Source organism: Apodemus sylvaticus, chromosome 15 (assembly GCF_947179515.1).
Source record: "Apodemus sylvaticus chromosome 15, mApoSyl1.1, whole genome shotgun sequence".
In the NCBI taxonomy this organism is placed as follows: domain Eukaryota; kingdom Metazoa; phylum Chordata; class Mammalia; order Rodentia; family Muridae; genus Apodemus; species Apodemus sylvaticus.
The window spans coordinates 67,937,576-67,953,135 of record NC_067486.1 but is presented as its reverse complement, the minus strand read 5'-3'; the positions used below and the strand labels follow the sequence as shown (position 1 = coordinate 67,953,135).

The 15,560-nt window shown below is 50.7% G+C and overlaps 1 protein-coding gene across 18 annotated transcripts in view; it reads left to right on the top strand.

The window, feature by feature from the left end:
• Tnk2 (tyrosine kinase non receptor 2) overlaps positions 1 to 15,560 on the top strand; it is a 40,057-nt gene that overhangs the window by 4,778 nt on the left and 19,719 nt on the right. For 3 of the 18 annotated variants that reach the window (XM_052157834.1, XM_052157835.1, XM_052157830.1), the window contains exons 1-3: positions 12,310 to 12,675; positions 13,677 to 13,739; positions 14,741 to 14,921. In XM_052157834.1, coding sequence (XP_052013794.1) covers positions 12,598 to 12,675; positions 13,677 to 13,739; positions 14,741 to 14,921 — 322 coding nt within the window. In that variant the 5' untranslated portion in view covers positions 12,310 to 12,597. Of the gene's footprint in view, positions 1 to 12,305; positions 12,676 to 13,676; positions 13,740 to 14,740; positions 14,922 to 15,560 lie in introns of those variants that run through there. The other 15 variants (XM_052157845.1, XM_052157843.1, XM_052157844.1 and 12 more) reach the window with 12 other exon arrangements.

Below are 15,560 nucleotides of genomic sequence, written 5' to 3'. Positions count from 1 at the left end.
GTGGTTGTAGGGAACTTGACGCAGGTCCTCTGGAAGATGGGCTGGTGCTCTTAAGTGCTAAGCCATTTTTTAAAACCCCACCCCCTTTTACAAAAGGATTTAATTTTTTTTAATGCATTTTTTGAGACAGGACCTTACCATGTATACCTGACTGGCCTGATATTCACTCTGTAGACCAGGCTGGCCTCGAACTCAGAAATCTACTTGCCTCTGCCTCCTGGAGGGCTGGGATTACAGGCGTGTGCCATCACTGCCTGGCTAGTTTTTTCTTTAAACTCATTTGACACAGTTATGCAAAAAGAAAATGTACACAACTCTGTACAAAGAACCATGCTCTCATATTACTAAACACACAGTAGGGGCTAAAAAACAGAGCTGCAGAGCAGGAGCCAGGATTTAATGCAAAAATACCCTGGACAGAAAAGCTTCAGGCTTCTAAACAAACCAGATCAGTATTAAAAAGACTTTGCCCTTTCCTTTCCTTTCCTTTCCTTTCCTTTCCTTTCCTTTCCTTTCCTTTCCTTTCCTTTCCTTTCCTTTCCTTCTTTCCTTTCCTTTCCTTTCCTTTCCTTCCCTTTCCTTTCCTTTCCTTTCCTTTCCTTCCCTTTCCTTTCCTCCTTTCCTTTCCTTTCCTTTCCTTTCCTTTCCTTCTTTCCTTTTCTTTCCTTCTTTCCTTTCCTTTCCTTTCCTTTCCTTCCTTTCCTTCCTTCCTTCCTTCCTTCCTTCCTTCCTTCCTTCCTTCCTTCTCTCTGTCTCTCTGTCTCTCTGTCTCTGTCTGTCTCTGTTTTGGGATACGGTTTCTTTGTATAGCCCTGGCTGTCCTGGAACTTACTCTGTTGACCAGGCTGGCCTTGAACTCAGATCTGCTTGCCTCTTCTGGGATTAAAGGTGTGTACCACCATTGCCAGGCTCCTTTTCTTTCTCGACAGGGATCTCACTATGATGCAGTGGTCAGGAGATACAGCTTGTCATGGGTCTGAGGAAGGCATGGTGGCAGGCAGCTCCTTCTGTGGTGGCAGGACTGTATGGTGTGGCCGACTCCTCATTTCAGACCAGGAAGCAGAGAACACCTGTGCTGGAGTCTGGGCTCCTCATTCCCCAGCTAGCCCCATCTCAGGTCCCACAGATTACCAAAACAGCATCATTAGCTGGGGACCGTATACCAGAACACTTGAGGCTGTGGGGCCTTTTCCTGTTCAAACCATACTTCCTCCCCTTGATGGTTTTGGTAGCACACATCCTGTGTAGTATCCTGAAGAGGGAGCCTTTGAGAGCACCCACAGAGCCTATGCTTAGTTGGTGGTTACGTGAATATAGAGATCTAGGTCAGAAACTGCTTCCCTTCCAAGTCTTGAGGGTGTGAACCATTGTGTTTCAGGTTTCATAGTTTGCACTTACTTTAATTTATCATTGTGATAAGTACATAAGGAAATGAACTTAAGGGAGGAAACACTCAGAGAGATGGCTTCATCTGGGCTTGGACAGCTCGGTGGCTTTTGGGCCTATGGTGAGGCAGTCTGTTTTCTAGAAGGGCACGGCAGAGCCATGTTGAACTTCCTGGAGGTAGGTAGGAAGGTAGACAGGAAGGGGCGGGTGTCAAGCACGCCCTCAGTGCCTGTTGTTTCCTTCATGTTTCCCATGCCTTGCTAATGGCCTCAGATCATGACTCAGTCAAGTGATTAATTCACTGACCAGGTCAGACACCTCATGATCCGGTCACCTCTCAGTAGCACCAAAAGCTGGTGACCAAGCCTTGACCATGAGCCTTTCTGAGGACACGCCTATCTAAACCATAAGAGTGTTGAAGTTTCAAGTCATTCCAGGCCTTTGCTGCATGAAGAGCTGTTGAAACTATACTGTCTCATTAGATAATACATAGCTCCCTAAAAGATGTCTTCTTCCCAGAAAGCCTTTGTTAGTATTCTAAGCTCCACCCCACAATTACCTGGCAACAGCCAGGTATGCCCTGCCCTATAGGCCTGGCCCACTAAAAAGGGGCTGCTTGCCCCTCTTCTCTCTCATCACCTCTTGGCACTCTCACCTCTCTGCCCCTCTTGGGCTCTCCTCCCCTCCCCTCTCTCTCCTCGTGGTCATGGCTGCCTCTACTTCTCTATTCTCTCTCTCTGCCTCCACTACCCCATTAACTCCCATCCTCTGCCCTGAATAAACTATTCTATACCATGTCTGTGTGTGTCTGCTCCCTGGGGGGGAAGGGATGCCTGAGCGTGGGCCCGCCTAGACACTCCCTCCCCAACTCCCCCGGATACCATTCTCTAACCACCCCCCCTTTATGAACCCAATATTTGGTGCCGAAACCTAGGAACAACAGCCTTGACTCGCTGAAACTTAAAAGTCAGGTTAAAAAAAAAAAAAAAAGATAGCCGGGCGGTGGTGGTGCACACCTGTAATCCCAGCACTCTGGGAGGCAGAGGCAGGCAGATCTCTGAGTTCGAGGCCAGCCTGGTCTACAGAGTGAGTTCCAGGACAGCCGGGGCTACACAGAGAAACCCTGTCTCGAAAAAAACCAAATCCAAAAAAAAACCAAAAGAAAAAAAAAAAGAAAAGAAAAAAAAAAGATTTTTGAAAGGTCAGGATGAGTATGGGAATCTAATAAGGGAAAATCCTCAGAATAAATTTCTCTGGGTATTGTTATGATTCTTTCTCCACTGATGTTAATGAGACGTGGTATTTAGAACTATCTGAATAGTGAGTAGGTCTATAAGAGTACACTGATTTTCATGATGTGAAGAGTATGTATTTTTAAAAACTACCATGTCAACAATGGGTGCAGTATTTGAAAATGGATTGGCTAGGCCCGGACAAACGGTTACCACAGTTATAGGTTTGTCTTGGGCTGTGGTTCTCAGCCCAAGTTCAGATCCATCCAAAGAGGCTTCAAGACTGCTGAGACCCTTTGATTGGAATCACATGGAATGGAGTCCAGTGTTGACAATTTCAAAACGCCCAGGTGATTTCAGTGCACAGCTGGACAAAGGACTAGAGCTAAGCCGCCCTTGCATTCAGATGGTATTTTACGGACCAGTGGGGACAGCTTCTCTCAAAAGCTTGTTACAGATTCGAACTCTTGGACTCAACCTTTATCTTTGAATTCAGAACCTACATTTGTGGCTTGTGTGTACATTAGGTTAAAAGACAGTGGCCAGACGGGTATGGTGGCACAGGCCTTTAATCTCAGCACTTGGGAGGCAGAGGCAGGGCATTCCCTGAGTTTGAGGCTAGCCTGGTCTACAAAGAGAGTTCCAGGCCAGCCAGGGCCACACAGAGAAACCCTGTTTCTAAAGCAACAACAGCTGCCTGTGATTTGGGATGGGTATGGATGTTTACTCTTTTGTATGCTGTATCTCTCTGTGTGTGTGTGTGTGTATGTGGATGTGTAGTGTGGATGTGCACATGCTATGGTACATGTGTGAAGATTACTTCATTTTGAGCCAGTGAGCCAGTGGGGTTGTATAGATTCATACTTTTTATACAGATTCAGGTCCTTGTACTTCTGTAGCCAGCTCCCTAGCCCACCGTCTGCTTTCTTACATGTGTTCTTAAAACACTATATGCACATATACACACACACACACCCCGCTATCAGAGGATAGCTTGTGGAAGTTGGTACTCTTCTTCCTCTGTTTCCTGCAGATCAAACTGAGGATCAACCTTTGGCGGCAGGCTTGGAGGGCAAGCATGAACCTAAGGGCTCAGCCGTCTCTGCAGTCCTTTGATACTTTGTTTCCTTGGTCCAAACACAAAAACAGCCCTTGTTCTTATTTTGTGGATACATTTTATCAGCCTGAGCATATTACTGAGAATTTTCTGTCTGAAATTTTCTTCTCCAGAGCATGTTTTTTTTCCCTCCTCAAAAAAAAATTTTTTTTGTATGCACTTTGTTCTCTCCCAAGTTAGAGGCTTTATTTGGTATTTGATAAATTTTTGTTGTCTGCTTCTATTAAGGAAGAAGCTTGTAAGGCTGTGGTGCTGGGTGCCTTGTTGATGGTTTTATGTGATAACTTGAACAGGCCATTTATCGGAAACCTCTAGTTTGAGTGTCTTTATATGTTTCTTGGCTTAGTCGGAGTCCAGAAACCATGCCTTGTCTTGCCAGCAGGGAGCCCCCAGGTTCTGGAGCAGGGAGAGAAGGGAGCTGTGATCTTCGCATTTGTTGTGTGTTCTCCTTGTTTGAGGTGTGACTCTCCCTGTTGTCAGCAATGCCTCCTGGGATATTGTGCAGAGACCTAGTGTGTTTCTCCATGCGGAGAGAAGGGCCTCTGCAGCGTAGTAGGGGGCCAAGCTCTTGGAGTTTGTTGGGAAGGTAGACAAGAGGTATCATTAGTTCTTAAAGAGATAACTAGTTATACTCTTGAATTTGAGCATTTTTAGCTTTCTCTTCCAACACCTCACCTCCTTTTGGCATTGCCTCTTTTTATTTTTCTTCTTCTTCTTCTTCTTCTTCTTTTTTTTTTTTTTTTTTTTTTTTTTTGAGACAGGGTTTCCCTGTGTAGCCCTGGCTGTACTTACTCTGTAGACCAGGCTGGCCTCGAACTCAGAAATCCGCCAGCCTCTGCCTCCCAAGTGCTGGGATTAAAGGCGTGCACCACCACCGCCCCGCTTTGGCACTGCCCTTTATAGCCCAATCTGTAACAGTTATTCTTCCGCACCTCTTGGTATCTAGTCCTGAGGACTCCTTTCATGCTTTGGGCCAGGCACCCATTCAGAATCTAAAGTTTGCTTGTGATCAGACAGGCAGGATACAGTGGGATTTGAAGTACACTGACATTTTTACTATTCCCAGACTCTCCTGGGGCCTCAAGCCTGCAGCTGTGGCTGTGTTCCAGTTGCTGGGGTTTTGGTCTGAAGAGTGTGGGCAGTGCATGTTGCACGGTGAATGTTCGTTCTACAGCACACAGCTCTGGTGTATCTTTGCTGCTGTTCCTTTCCTCAGCCTTCGGCCAGGGCTCAACAATAGGCCACTTCAGCTCAGAGCTCTTGCTGAGGGAGTGGGGGTGGGCAAAGCTAGAGTCAGAAGTAGGCAGGGTGGCCAGCTGAGTGGCTCTGCCCTGCGCTGGAAGAGCTCTGGCAGTGCCTGACTGCTTATCCTCTCCACTCCTCCCTTTCCCCTGGAGCGAGTCAGAAGTAGGCAGGGTGGCCAGCTGAGTGGCTCTGCCCTGCCCTGGAAGAGCTCTGGCAGTGCCTGACTGCTTATCCTCTCCACTCCTCCCTTTTTCCTGGAGCCAGTGATGGGCTTTGGTGCTATGAGGGTGTCCTGGCACGGCAGTGAGTAGAGATCTACCCACCAAGCCATGGTGCAAAAGTGTGTGTCACATGGGCGAGAAACCTGGACAGTTTTAGGCATTTGTCCTTGATCACATATTGCTGGGGCATTGATAGGAGAAAGGCAGGGATCAGGAGCACGATCGGGTGCTGTGGACATCAGTGTGCTTCTCTTTAGCTGGGGGAACACAAAACAACTTCATGGTTGCATCAAGACCATCATGTGGGTGCTTAGTGCAGCTGAAGAGGCAGAATCTGCCCTCCCCCTGAAGCTGAAGGGGTTCACCATGAGAAGGGTCCATTCTTTTTTTTTAAAGATTTATTTATTTATGTATGTATTATGTATTTATGTATTTATTTAATGTATATGAGAACACTGTCCCTGTCTTCAGACACACCAGAAGAGGGCATCAGATCCCATTATCAGATCCATGTGGTTGCTGAGAATTGAACTCAGGACCTCTGGAAGAACAATCAGTGCTCTTAACCACTGAGCCATCTCTCCAGCCCGAAGGTTCCATTCTTACTCTGTTCCTGCCTCTGTACCCCACTCTTCCCCTGGCACTCCATTCTCCCTTACTCGGTTCCCCAATAAGGCTGGGATGCCTTATCGATACAGGTGACCATCTGGTTGACCCATGTGGCTTCTGAGCCCAAATCTGGTTCCCTGTAGTAAGAAAGCTGATCTGTGAAGGCTGATTCACACTCTGCTCTGCCTCAGTTGTCCTTGGGTTGTTTAGTGGCTCTGGGGCAAAAGTAATTGGAATGATTGACAGCCTCTCTTTCCATGAAGGAATTGTCTTCTCTGGATTGAAAACAGTGAGGAGCAATAGGGCCTGGTGTTACACACTTTTAATCTCAGTAATTGGAAAGTCAAGACAGGCAGAGTTGGAGGCCAGGAAGGGCTCCATCCTGATGGGGGAAAGTGGGGAAAACCACGGCAGGGGAGGGTGATCTGACTTGTTCCTGGTGTCCACTGGGCAGCCAAGTGGCAGCAGCCATGGCAGGGGAGGGTGATCTGACTTGTTCCTGGTATCTACTGGGCAGCCAAGTGGCAGCAGCTCATGGGGAAAGAGGCTACCTTTCTCCACTGTCTGTCACAAAGGCTGAAGGCCTTAGCTCTCTCTTGTATGTCTCTTGCAGGATTCTGGCTATTTTACAAGGCACTAACCATATTAGAAGCCTGTGCTAATGGCTATCACAGTAGAATTATGCGCTTAACCAAAGAGTTGCACAAATAATAACTCTTTAAGGACTGGAATGTGTGTGTGTGTGTGTGTGTGTGTGTGTGTGTGTGTGTGTGTTATGGGCATCTTCACCTGAATATATGTCTATGCACTGTGCACCACACAAGTGCAGTGCTAGCAGAGGCCAAAAGAGGGAGTCCGAATCCCTGGAACTGGAGTTCTAGACAGTGTTGTAAGCTCACTGGAGTTCTAGACAGTGTTGTCAGCTCACTGGAGTTCTAGACAGTGTTGTAAGCTCACATAGGTGCTGGGAATTGAACCTTGGTCCTTTTGGAAGAGCAACCAGTACTTTTAGCCACTGAGCCATCTTTCCAGCCCCACGATGAATCATTTCTAAAAATATTTGTGGCTTTTCCACGAGAGTTTTAAGTTTTTCTTCTTTTACTTATAAGCATTCCTTTAACAACCCAGGGGCATTGGTAGAAGCAACTGTTTGAGGATACAAAATGGGAGCTTAGAGAAATGATAGCATTTGATTAGGGTCTTTTTTTTTTTTTTAAGATTTATTTATTTATTATTTGTAAGTACACTCTAGCTGTCTTCAGACACTCCAGAAGAGGGCATCAGATTTTGTTACGGTTGGTTATGAGCCATCATGTTGTTGCTGGGATTTGAACTCAGAACCTTTGGAAGAGCAGTAGGTGGTGCTCTTAACCACTGAGCCACCTCTCCAGCCCCTTGACTAGGGTCTTAAAGATATTTAGGAATTTATCTTGAAGGCCAGGAGACAAGTATCACCTTCTCAGTGTAGGTGCTGAAGAGGTTAAAGTGGTGATTGGGGGGTGACCTAGGGGAAGGAGGAGTCGCAGCTGCTGGTGAGGATGTGGTTTCGGGCCTGGGTTGGTTTGTGCTGTTTGCCCCTGGGATGCTGGTCAGGTATTGGAGTAGCTACCAATCAGGAGTAGGAGCAGGCCTCCAGCGGGAGGTAATGGGTGGTGCACAACATTGGAATATGCAGATGTGGTACCAGTGCAGCCTCCTGCTGGAACTGCTCTGTAAATTTTGACATAGTAGTGGGGACAGCATAAGGTGGTAGTGGGGACCTAAGAAAGAGGAAGCGGACCCTCTGGGAGTTAATCATTCTTTGAGAATAGAAGGAAGGGCGTGGTCTGAAGTCTTTAGAATAGCAGTTGATAAAGAAGGGAGTGCCATTTTCCTTTGGGGTGTGGCCACTGGTAAGTGGCCCGTGTTCCAGTGCATGGCCTCAGACCCATGAGCACGTGGGCGGCATTGGATTCAGCCAGTTATAAAAAAAAATCTGAAATAAGAGAAATACAGTAGCTCATAGAGTGAGTGGTGCTCAAAAAAGGATGTAGTAATTATAAAAACACACTAGTTTAAGTTAGGAATGCTGTTTATGTTCAAATACCGTGTGTGCATTAAAATGTCCTCTAGTTCTCTAGGTATGATTTTGTTAGCTAGAGTTCAAGGAAATTTTTTTTTTTAAATACAAGGACGATGGTGATGAGGTTTCAGGCTAACCTTGGTCCGTGGGCCCAGTATCCCTAGGGAAAACAGCTCAGCCTGGCCCAAGCACAGGACCTCAGCTAGCCAGCTTCTTGGGAGTGAGTGGGCCCCTTGTCCTGAAGAGGGAGAGGGTGTGGGCAGCCATGGTGTGCGTCTGAATCACTCCCTTCTCTTCCTTGGCCTCTGGCCAGCTGCCTCCTCAGACCAGTGATGTCATACCACGCTGACCTGAGGTGTGGGGTTGCTTGGTACTGTTCCCTCTGGGACGAGGTCTTGGGGAACCAGCCTGACCTTTGTCCAGAAGCTTGGGCCCTGCACATGTAGAGGTGAGCGGGGCAGGCCTGACTTGGTGGGGCTCATGTGAGAGGTAAGAATCCTGTAGCTGGGGCTTGGGGAGGAGCTGTGACCTCCACTTCTTTGCCAAGATGTTATCCCTCCTGTGCTCCCCAGAGAAGGGAAGCTGGCTTGTTAGGTTGGCACACATCCCCAGGAATCTAGTAGATTGTTTGGGAGGGAAAAAAAATCTTGGCTGGAAGTTGCTTGTTACATCTACTTCTCTGTGGGAATTTGTGACTTCACTGTCGCTGTTGGAGAGGGAAGGTGGACTGGCGCCTTTTAGTTACTGGTGTGAAGAGGTAAAGGGGAGAGTGGCACGGCGGGTGTGTATGTGGTCTGGGTCCCAGATCTCAGAGGTGGCTTGGGTTCTGTGGATTTCATGGACGCATGGGTCGGAGGTGAGCTGGAGAAGCAGGAACGGGGATGGTTTCGAACCTTTGTTCAGCCAGGCCGAATGGGACGGGCCAGTCACCCTCAGCCTGCTTTCTCAGCATCCTGCCGGCCTTGGATCCTTGTAGCTGTTCTGAGGATGAGTTTCCCTCATCGCGGTGGCAAGAGACCAAGGCTTCCGCACAGACTAGAACCCAGGACCTGGCAGAGCCCTCTCCCTGCCGGGCTCTGAGATGGGTGGTGTGAAGAGGAAACCTGATGGGAGCTCAAAGCGGCCTCCCAGAATCCCCTTTCTTTGCCTTGGGATAATGGCAGGAGTTTCTAGACATCTCTTTTCTCTGCCATGTCCCAGGAAGGGGGAGTGCTCAGAGCTCAGCTGAGCTCTAAATACTAGTTGGAAGGAGTCAGAGGATGCCTCAGATGCCACAGGAATGAGAGGGTGCGTGGTGTGTGTGTGTGTGTGTGTGTGTGTGTGTGTTACCTTAGGGCCCTGAGGGTTGGAGGGAGAGAAAGGCCTCTGCATTGGCACTTGAGGCTGGCCATAACCCCACCCCAAGGCTCATAGCTGCAATCTTTCTCAGCATGTGTTGAAGTGAAGTCTAGGCTCTCCGGTTCTGAAGTCACGGAGTCTGGCTCCAGTACACGGGTCTCCTCGCTCTCTCAGTCTCAGGTCTGTATAGATGGAGGCAATGGTCTGTCATCCTGCCCGGGGGGTGGGGGTGGGGGTGGCTTCCATGGGGAGTGGGTCAGGGCACTGCCAACTAGAACTTGTAGGCATGCCCAGCAAGTTGGGGCCAAGTGTTCTTGGAGTTGAGCAGGTGGGTGCTGCGGGTAATGGAGGGGAAGATGTTTGAGTTTCCAAGATTGCTAGGAGGGCTCGGTGAAGTAGGGGGCTTCTGTGGCTTCTTAGTTGACTCTCATGTTGTGTTATTGTGCTCCAGAGTGTTTGGATCCCAGTGGTCCGATTTGGTGGCCCCAGAACTTCAATCCTGGAGGCAACCTGAGAAGCAGTAGTTCTGGAATCAGAGTGGATGGAGCCTCTGCTCAGGTTCCCTAAGGGTCGCTGCTGGCCCCGCTCCCTGGTTAGTTGCCTGAAGGACACTGAGGAGAATAGAAGCTAGGGAGGGGGAGGGGGTGCACGTAAGCTCAACCAGAGGGGAGCCTGATAATCTGCTGGTTGTGGACCTGAGCCCTTAGGATTCATGCAGGTGCCAGGATTGGAGCCTTTCCAGCCTAGGCGCTTTAGCAGCCCCTCCCCTCCTGAAGGATGCTCGAGGCCCGCCCCCCCTCCTGGACGCAGGGCAGTGACGCTGCGGGTGCTGCCGCCGCCGGTGCGGGTGGAGGGGCGGGGGCTACGGGCAGCATTGCTTTCCTCCCTGCCCCAGTGGTGGGACTTCGTGTCCAATGGGGGAGAGATCTGCTTACCAGCGCCTGGCTAGGTGCGAGGAGGGACAGCAGGTAATGGGGATAGCAAGATACGCGGGGCTCAGGCCTCGGCATCTGCTGGAGATCCGTGGGCCCAGCTCTGCTCTCCCTGCTCTCTGCAGCGGGAGCTTCTGAAGAGTCCAGGGTGCCTGTGCTGCTTTTTCTCTCAGTCCCACTCCCAGTCCCTAGATCTCTGGGGCCAGGAGGCTGGGTGCAGAGTGGTGTGTGTGTGTGTGTGTGTGTGTTGGGTATATCTGTGGTGCTGGTGCTGGTGAATTATTGATGGTGGTATCTGACTCAGTAAGCATAGGGGCCCAAATAAGCCGCCTGCACGGCTTTCGGCAGTGCAGCTTGGGGCCTAGGACACACAGCTAGTATTCCGGTTCACTCTTTTGTGGGAAGAAGCTGTGTCTTGGGGAGTCTCATTAACTGGCCCGTTGAGTATGTGTATCAACCTAAATATCCCTGTGTGCCTTTGAAAAAGGCACTGTATCCACAGGGCTGCTTCCTTCCCCTCCCTTGGAGATGGTGCACTTTCTTTCCTAGCCTCAAGAGGGCAGTAGCTGTCAGGAGACTGGGGAATGTGCCTGGGAATTGAGAGGCAGAAAGGTCAAGGTTGTTTTCCCTGGGGAGAAAGAGGTCCGGGAACTGCCCTGGCTTCCAACCCTGCAGCATACGTTGCCTGCTTTGGGGTAAGCTGCCAGGTTGTCTTATTTAGACATCTGAGGGATCAGACCTGGGGTTCTGGTGGATTTGAGGCATGCCTTTTTGGGGTGCCTAGAATTTTTAAATTGGCCAACCTAATCAGCCTCAGCTTGCAGTAGAGGTAATAAACCTGATTAATTTACCGATAACCCCAGGTTCCTAGGTCTGATGGATAGGCTGTAGCCTTCTCCAGTTTGAGGGTGTGGTCAGCTAACCTGTGGAGAAAGGCAGTGTCCATGAATCCTAAGTCTGACCTTAGCTTTGACCTCAGTCCTCACACTGATTATTTGCTGAGCCTTGAAGAGAGGCTGTACTTGACAATCCACAGTCTTTGTATGAATGATGTCAGCAGGGAAGGGGTATTGCTGGGAGCCCCCCTCCCCCGATTAGAATAGGAAATGGTTGTCCTTCCAAGTGAGAAGTTCAAACTCTGGAAGAGATCCTGGAAAGAGTCTTCGATGCTGACTCCCCAAAACTCTCAACCTCAGCTGCCTTCCTCAGGAGCCAGCTGTAGCCCCCTGAGCTGGCAGCCAGCTGGATAGGGACAGACAAGAGAGCAGTATACAAGAAACAGGGGCTCCTTAGGCATGGCTGGGGGTGGGGAGCTGGGAGCTGGGGAGCAGAAGAGAACTTCCTGCAGCTGTCAGGTGTATCTGCGTGCGGGCTGTAACAAGGGGGTGTAGAGCAGCTGGCACGTTTGAGGGGCAAAGGGGCCATTTGTCAGCTGTAAGAACATGGCGGCACATAGGAGCTTGATGGAGTCTCCAGACCCCTTAGGCTGAGCTGTTCTATGTGTTGGGTGCTGTACTAGATACATATCCAACAGCCCCATCTCCTATTGCTGAGGTAGGAGTGTCCCAGCAGAGGGCTTGGACATGCTTGTTTATTTAGAGGGATTTTTGGATCTTTGCCAGCTAATCAGGGAGTAGGCACCCTGGTTGTTGTGGGCAGTGCACAAGGCAATCCCAGGGGAGGGCTGGAGAGGCCCCCCCCCCCCCCAGTCCTTGGCTGGATTGTCCCACCCTGGCAGGCTGCCTGCCTCCTATTTCCGTCGGGCACCAGGGTAACAGGGCCACACTAGTGTCTGAGCCAGGAGACACCCAGCCAAGGTTGGGACGTGTGTGGGGGAGGGTCTCTGAGGGATCTGTCTACAGAATCCCGGAAAGACTCCCATAGACCCAGAAAAGCCTTTAGGGGGCTTGTAGCCTTTTTTTAAAATAAGTGCTGTTTGATTCACGGCCCCCACCGAGATCCCAGGCGTTCTCTGCACCCATGAGGGTTGCAGTGGAAGCTAGAGACAGGGAGCCTTGTGTAGGGGGAGTCAGCGGGGCCGGTGCTGGGAAGAAGAGTGCCCCCCCATTCCTGCTGTCCTCTTGGCTGGGATTCAGAAAGGTCTTTTTTCAGCCAGTGTCAGAGCGGCTCAGCTGGGGAGGGAGGGAAGGAGGACAGGCGGGCAAGCAGGCGGTGGGGGAAGCCAGAGTAGGACCAGAGCTGTGAGCACTGCACTGGAGACAGGACAGAGGACCCAGCCTGCAACCAGCTGTGGAAACCCAGCCAGGCTTGCGGGGAGCAAAGCCACACTCCATGCTTCTTCCTCGTTTCCTACTTCTGTGTGGGATCGGGGGATTTCTAGGACAGGTTCCCCCAACCCTCTGGGCAGAGCATAAAACTCAGAAGCTGGGGCCCTTGCCTGCCCACTTTAGAGCTAGGCCATAGCTCCTGTTACTTGGGGCTTCAGTTCGTGGAGATGCCAGCAGCCCGTCGATTTCCTGGCCTTGAACTCTCCTTCCCTCTCCTGGCCAGACTACGGCGACGGCTGTACACAGTGAGTGGGGACCTGGGGGCGGGAAATGGGCTGGCTCTGGACAGGGTTAGCCCCTCAGGACTGGTACTGTACAGAGACACAAGGAGTAGGCAGGACTGAGGGACACCTTCCTGAGGTCTGAGGTTAGAGTGCTTTTCCTTTCTGTTGGCTGCATTCATCCTTGTGTGTGTGTATGTATGTGTGGGGGGTCTGGGTGGTCAGTCTAGTGAGTGCTTACACGCAAGCCATCGAGCCATGTGTGTCACACACAGCTGGTGTAGATTCCACACACAGAAACAGAACTGGAGACTGCCCGAGCTAGAGGTCACTGCTCTAGTGCCCTGTGCTTCACAGACAAAGAAGCTTGGGCTGGGGGAGACTTGGGGGGGTGGTCACTCCAGCCTTAGCAGTGGGAACGGGACTAGAACCCCACTCGGCTCCTTGTTCTTCACCAGGACCCGGTGTTCTTCTGGCTTTCCTGTCTCCTCCCCCACGGCAGCCCTGTTTCTGGGTTGGGGAACGGGGAAGGGAGCTGAGCAGAGAGGTCTCTTAGCTTGTCAGTCAGAGAAGGGAGACAGGCTGTGCTGGGAGAAGGGCCCTGGGCTTCCCAGAGCCCTCCCTGTCCAGGATAAGACTGAGCTGCTGCCTGGACTTGGAAGAAGGGAATGGGGCTCCTTGAGGTGGGAAAGAGGGGGAGCCTGCCGGCTGCTTGTCCTGATGAGGGTTGGGAACCCCTCCTCTGGAAGGCCTGCCACATAGCCAGTGGTTCACTCCGCTCCAGGGCCAAGGCAGTGGATGGTGGAGCCTGGCCCAGGAGTTCTCACTAAACACTTTTGGGCTTTACTCGGGAAGCAGCGGTGCCGGACACATTCTGTCTGCAGACAGATGGTTCCGTTGAGGATAAGAGAGTCAGTGCAGCTAATGCTTAGAGCCCGCATGGTAACTAGCTTTTTTCGATTTTATTTTACTGTTTTATGTATTTGGGTGTTGCCTGCATGTATGTCTTTGTTCATTGTGGACAGTGCCTGGAGAAGCCAGAAGAGGGAGTCAGACCACCTGGAACCCCGGTGATTCTGAGCTGCCATGTAGGTGCTGTGGATTGGATCTGGGTCTTCTGGAAGAGTGTTCTTAACTTCCGAGCCATCTCTCTAGCCCCAGAACTATAGTTTTGAAGTGTTAATACATTATTTTTGTTGCCCTTCACAAAATATTACATACTAAGTATATGTAGAGTCAGTAAACATGGTAAACAGTTTACACAGTTCAAGGAAAATCGGGTCCCGTTAAAACTACAAAAGTATTTTCTTGTTTAAATGTAAAATGGAATCTGACTTTTTTTTTGTCCTGGAACTTACTCTGTAGAGCAGGCTGGCCTTGAACTCAGAAATCCGCCTGCCTCTGCCTCCCAAGCACTGGGATTAAAGTTGTGCGCCACCACTGCCCGACTGTAAAATGGAATCTAAGTCTCTGGATTCTGATCATTCTAACAGTTCTTACCTGCAGGAACTAAGTTGTGTGGAATTTGTATGTTCAGTTCTGTCCTGTGTGTTCCAGAATAACTAGTGTTCTTATCCCCCTGCCACCTGCTGTCACTAGCCCCCCACCCCCATACACATACCTTCTCTCTGGACGCTTGCACAGTCCTTAGGAGAGCCATTCAAATAAAGGGCTACTGCTCGCTGTTTGGAAGCCACCCGCCAGCCCAGCTGCCTGCCTCATAGTCATTGGTTGAAGAGCCAGGGTTTGAACCAAGGGTTTATCATTCTCATTTGTAACTCTTTGTGCTGTGCTGAGCTGCTTGGGAAAGTCTGAGCTCCTGGCACCGTGTTGGCGGGACCGCTGGGAATTGTGGGAGCAGGAAGCTCATGCTAGACCTGGGTGTTGTGTGCCTGCATCTGTGTGGAGAGCGCACTGTGTTCAGGAGAGGGTCACCTGGTCTGGGGCTCATCGAAGCTGCTCCTACTCAGCTGTTTTAGGTAACAAAGTGCTTTGAGTGCTGTGGGTGTGGGTGAGCCAGGGCACGGATGGGCAGGTCTACCATCTGCACACATCCCTTGGCCCCTCAGCTATTCTTTCATTTCTACAGAGGCTGGGGAGCGGCAGCATGCAGCCGGAGGAGGGGACAGGCTGGCTGTTGGAGCTGCTGTCCGAGGTGCAGCTACAACAGTATTTCCTGAGGCTGCGAGATGACCTCAACATTACCCGCCTGTCTCATTTTGAATATGTCAAAAATGAAGACCTGGAAAAGATTGGCATGGGCCGGCCTGGTAGGTAGGCCACAGGCCTTGCTTTCTCTTCTGACCCTTTACCTCATTTGAATTCATCATGGCTCAGCACAAGAAGAATCTCTTCATCACTGCAACTGAGAGCTTTGCCAGCCCCGGACCTGAGATGAGCGGGAGGCGGGCGGAGAGTGCTGTTCACAGGGTGCCCAGGGAATGGTGTGGAGTTGGATGTAAATATGAGTTGGAAGTTCAGGAGAATGGGGTCTTAGGGCCGTGGTCACTCAGAGTTAATCGCATACACCTCTTTTGGCTTTCTCCCCGGGTGCTGGGGCTGGGTATTGAGCTTAGGGCCTTATCTGTGCCACCTGGGTGCTCAGCCAGCGTCCCCCCCCCCCCCCAGGCCTCCCTGCCCCACTCCTAGGACCTTTCATGCGCTAGGCAAGGGCTCCACTGCTTTAGCTTTAGCCGGTCCTTTCTGCTCTTTGTGGTTTTGAGACAGAATGTCAGTACGTTACCCAGGGTAGCCTTGCACCTTCTACTGCTCTGGCAGACCGTGGACTTAACAACCTCCTCCTGTCTCGGCCTCTCTGATAGCTGGGCTTGCAGGCCTGTGCTACCAGGTCTGCTTGCTAGTCCTTCCCCCTTGGGGCTGGATCAGATATTTGTAGGATGTATTTCCTG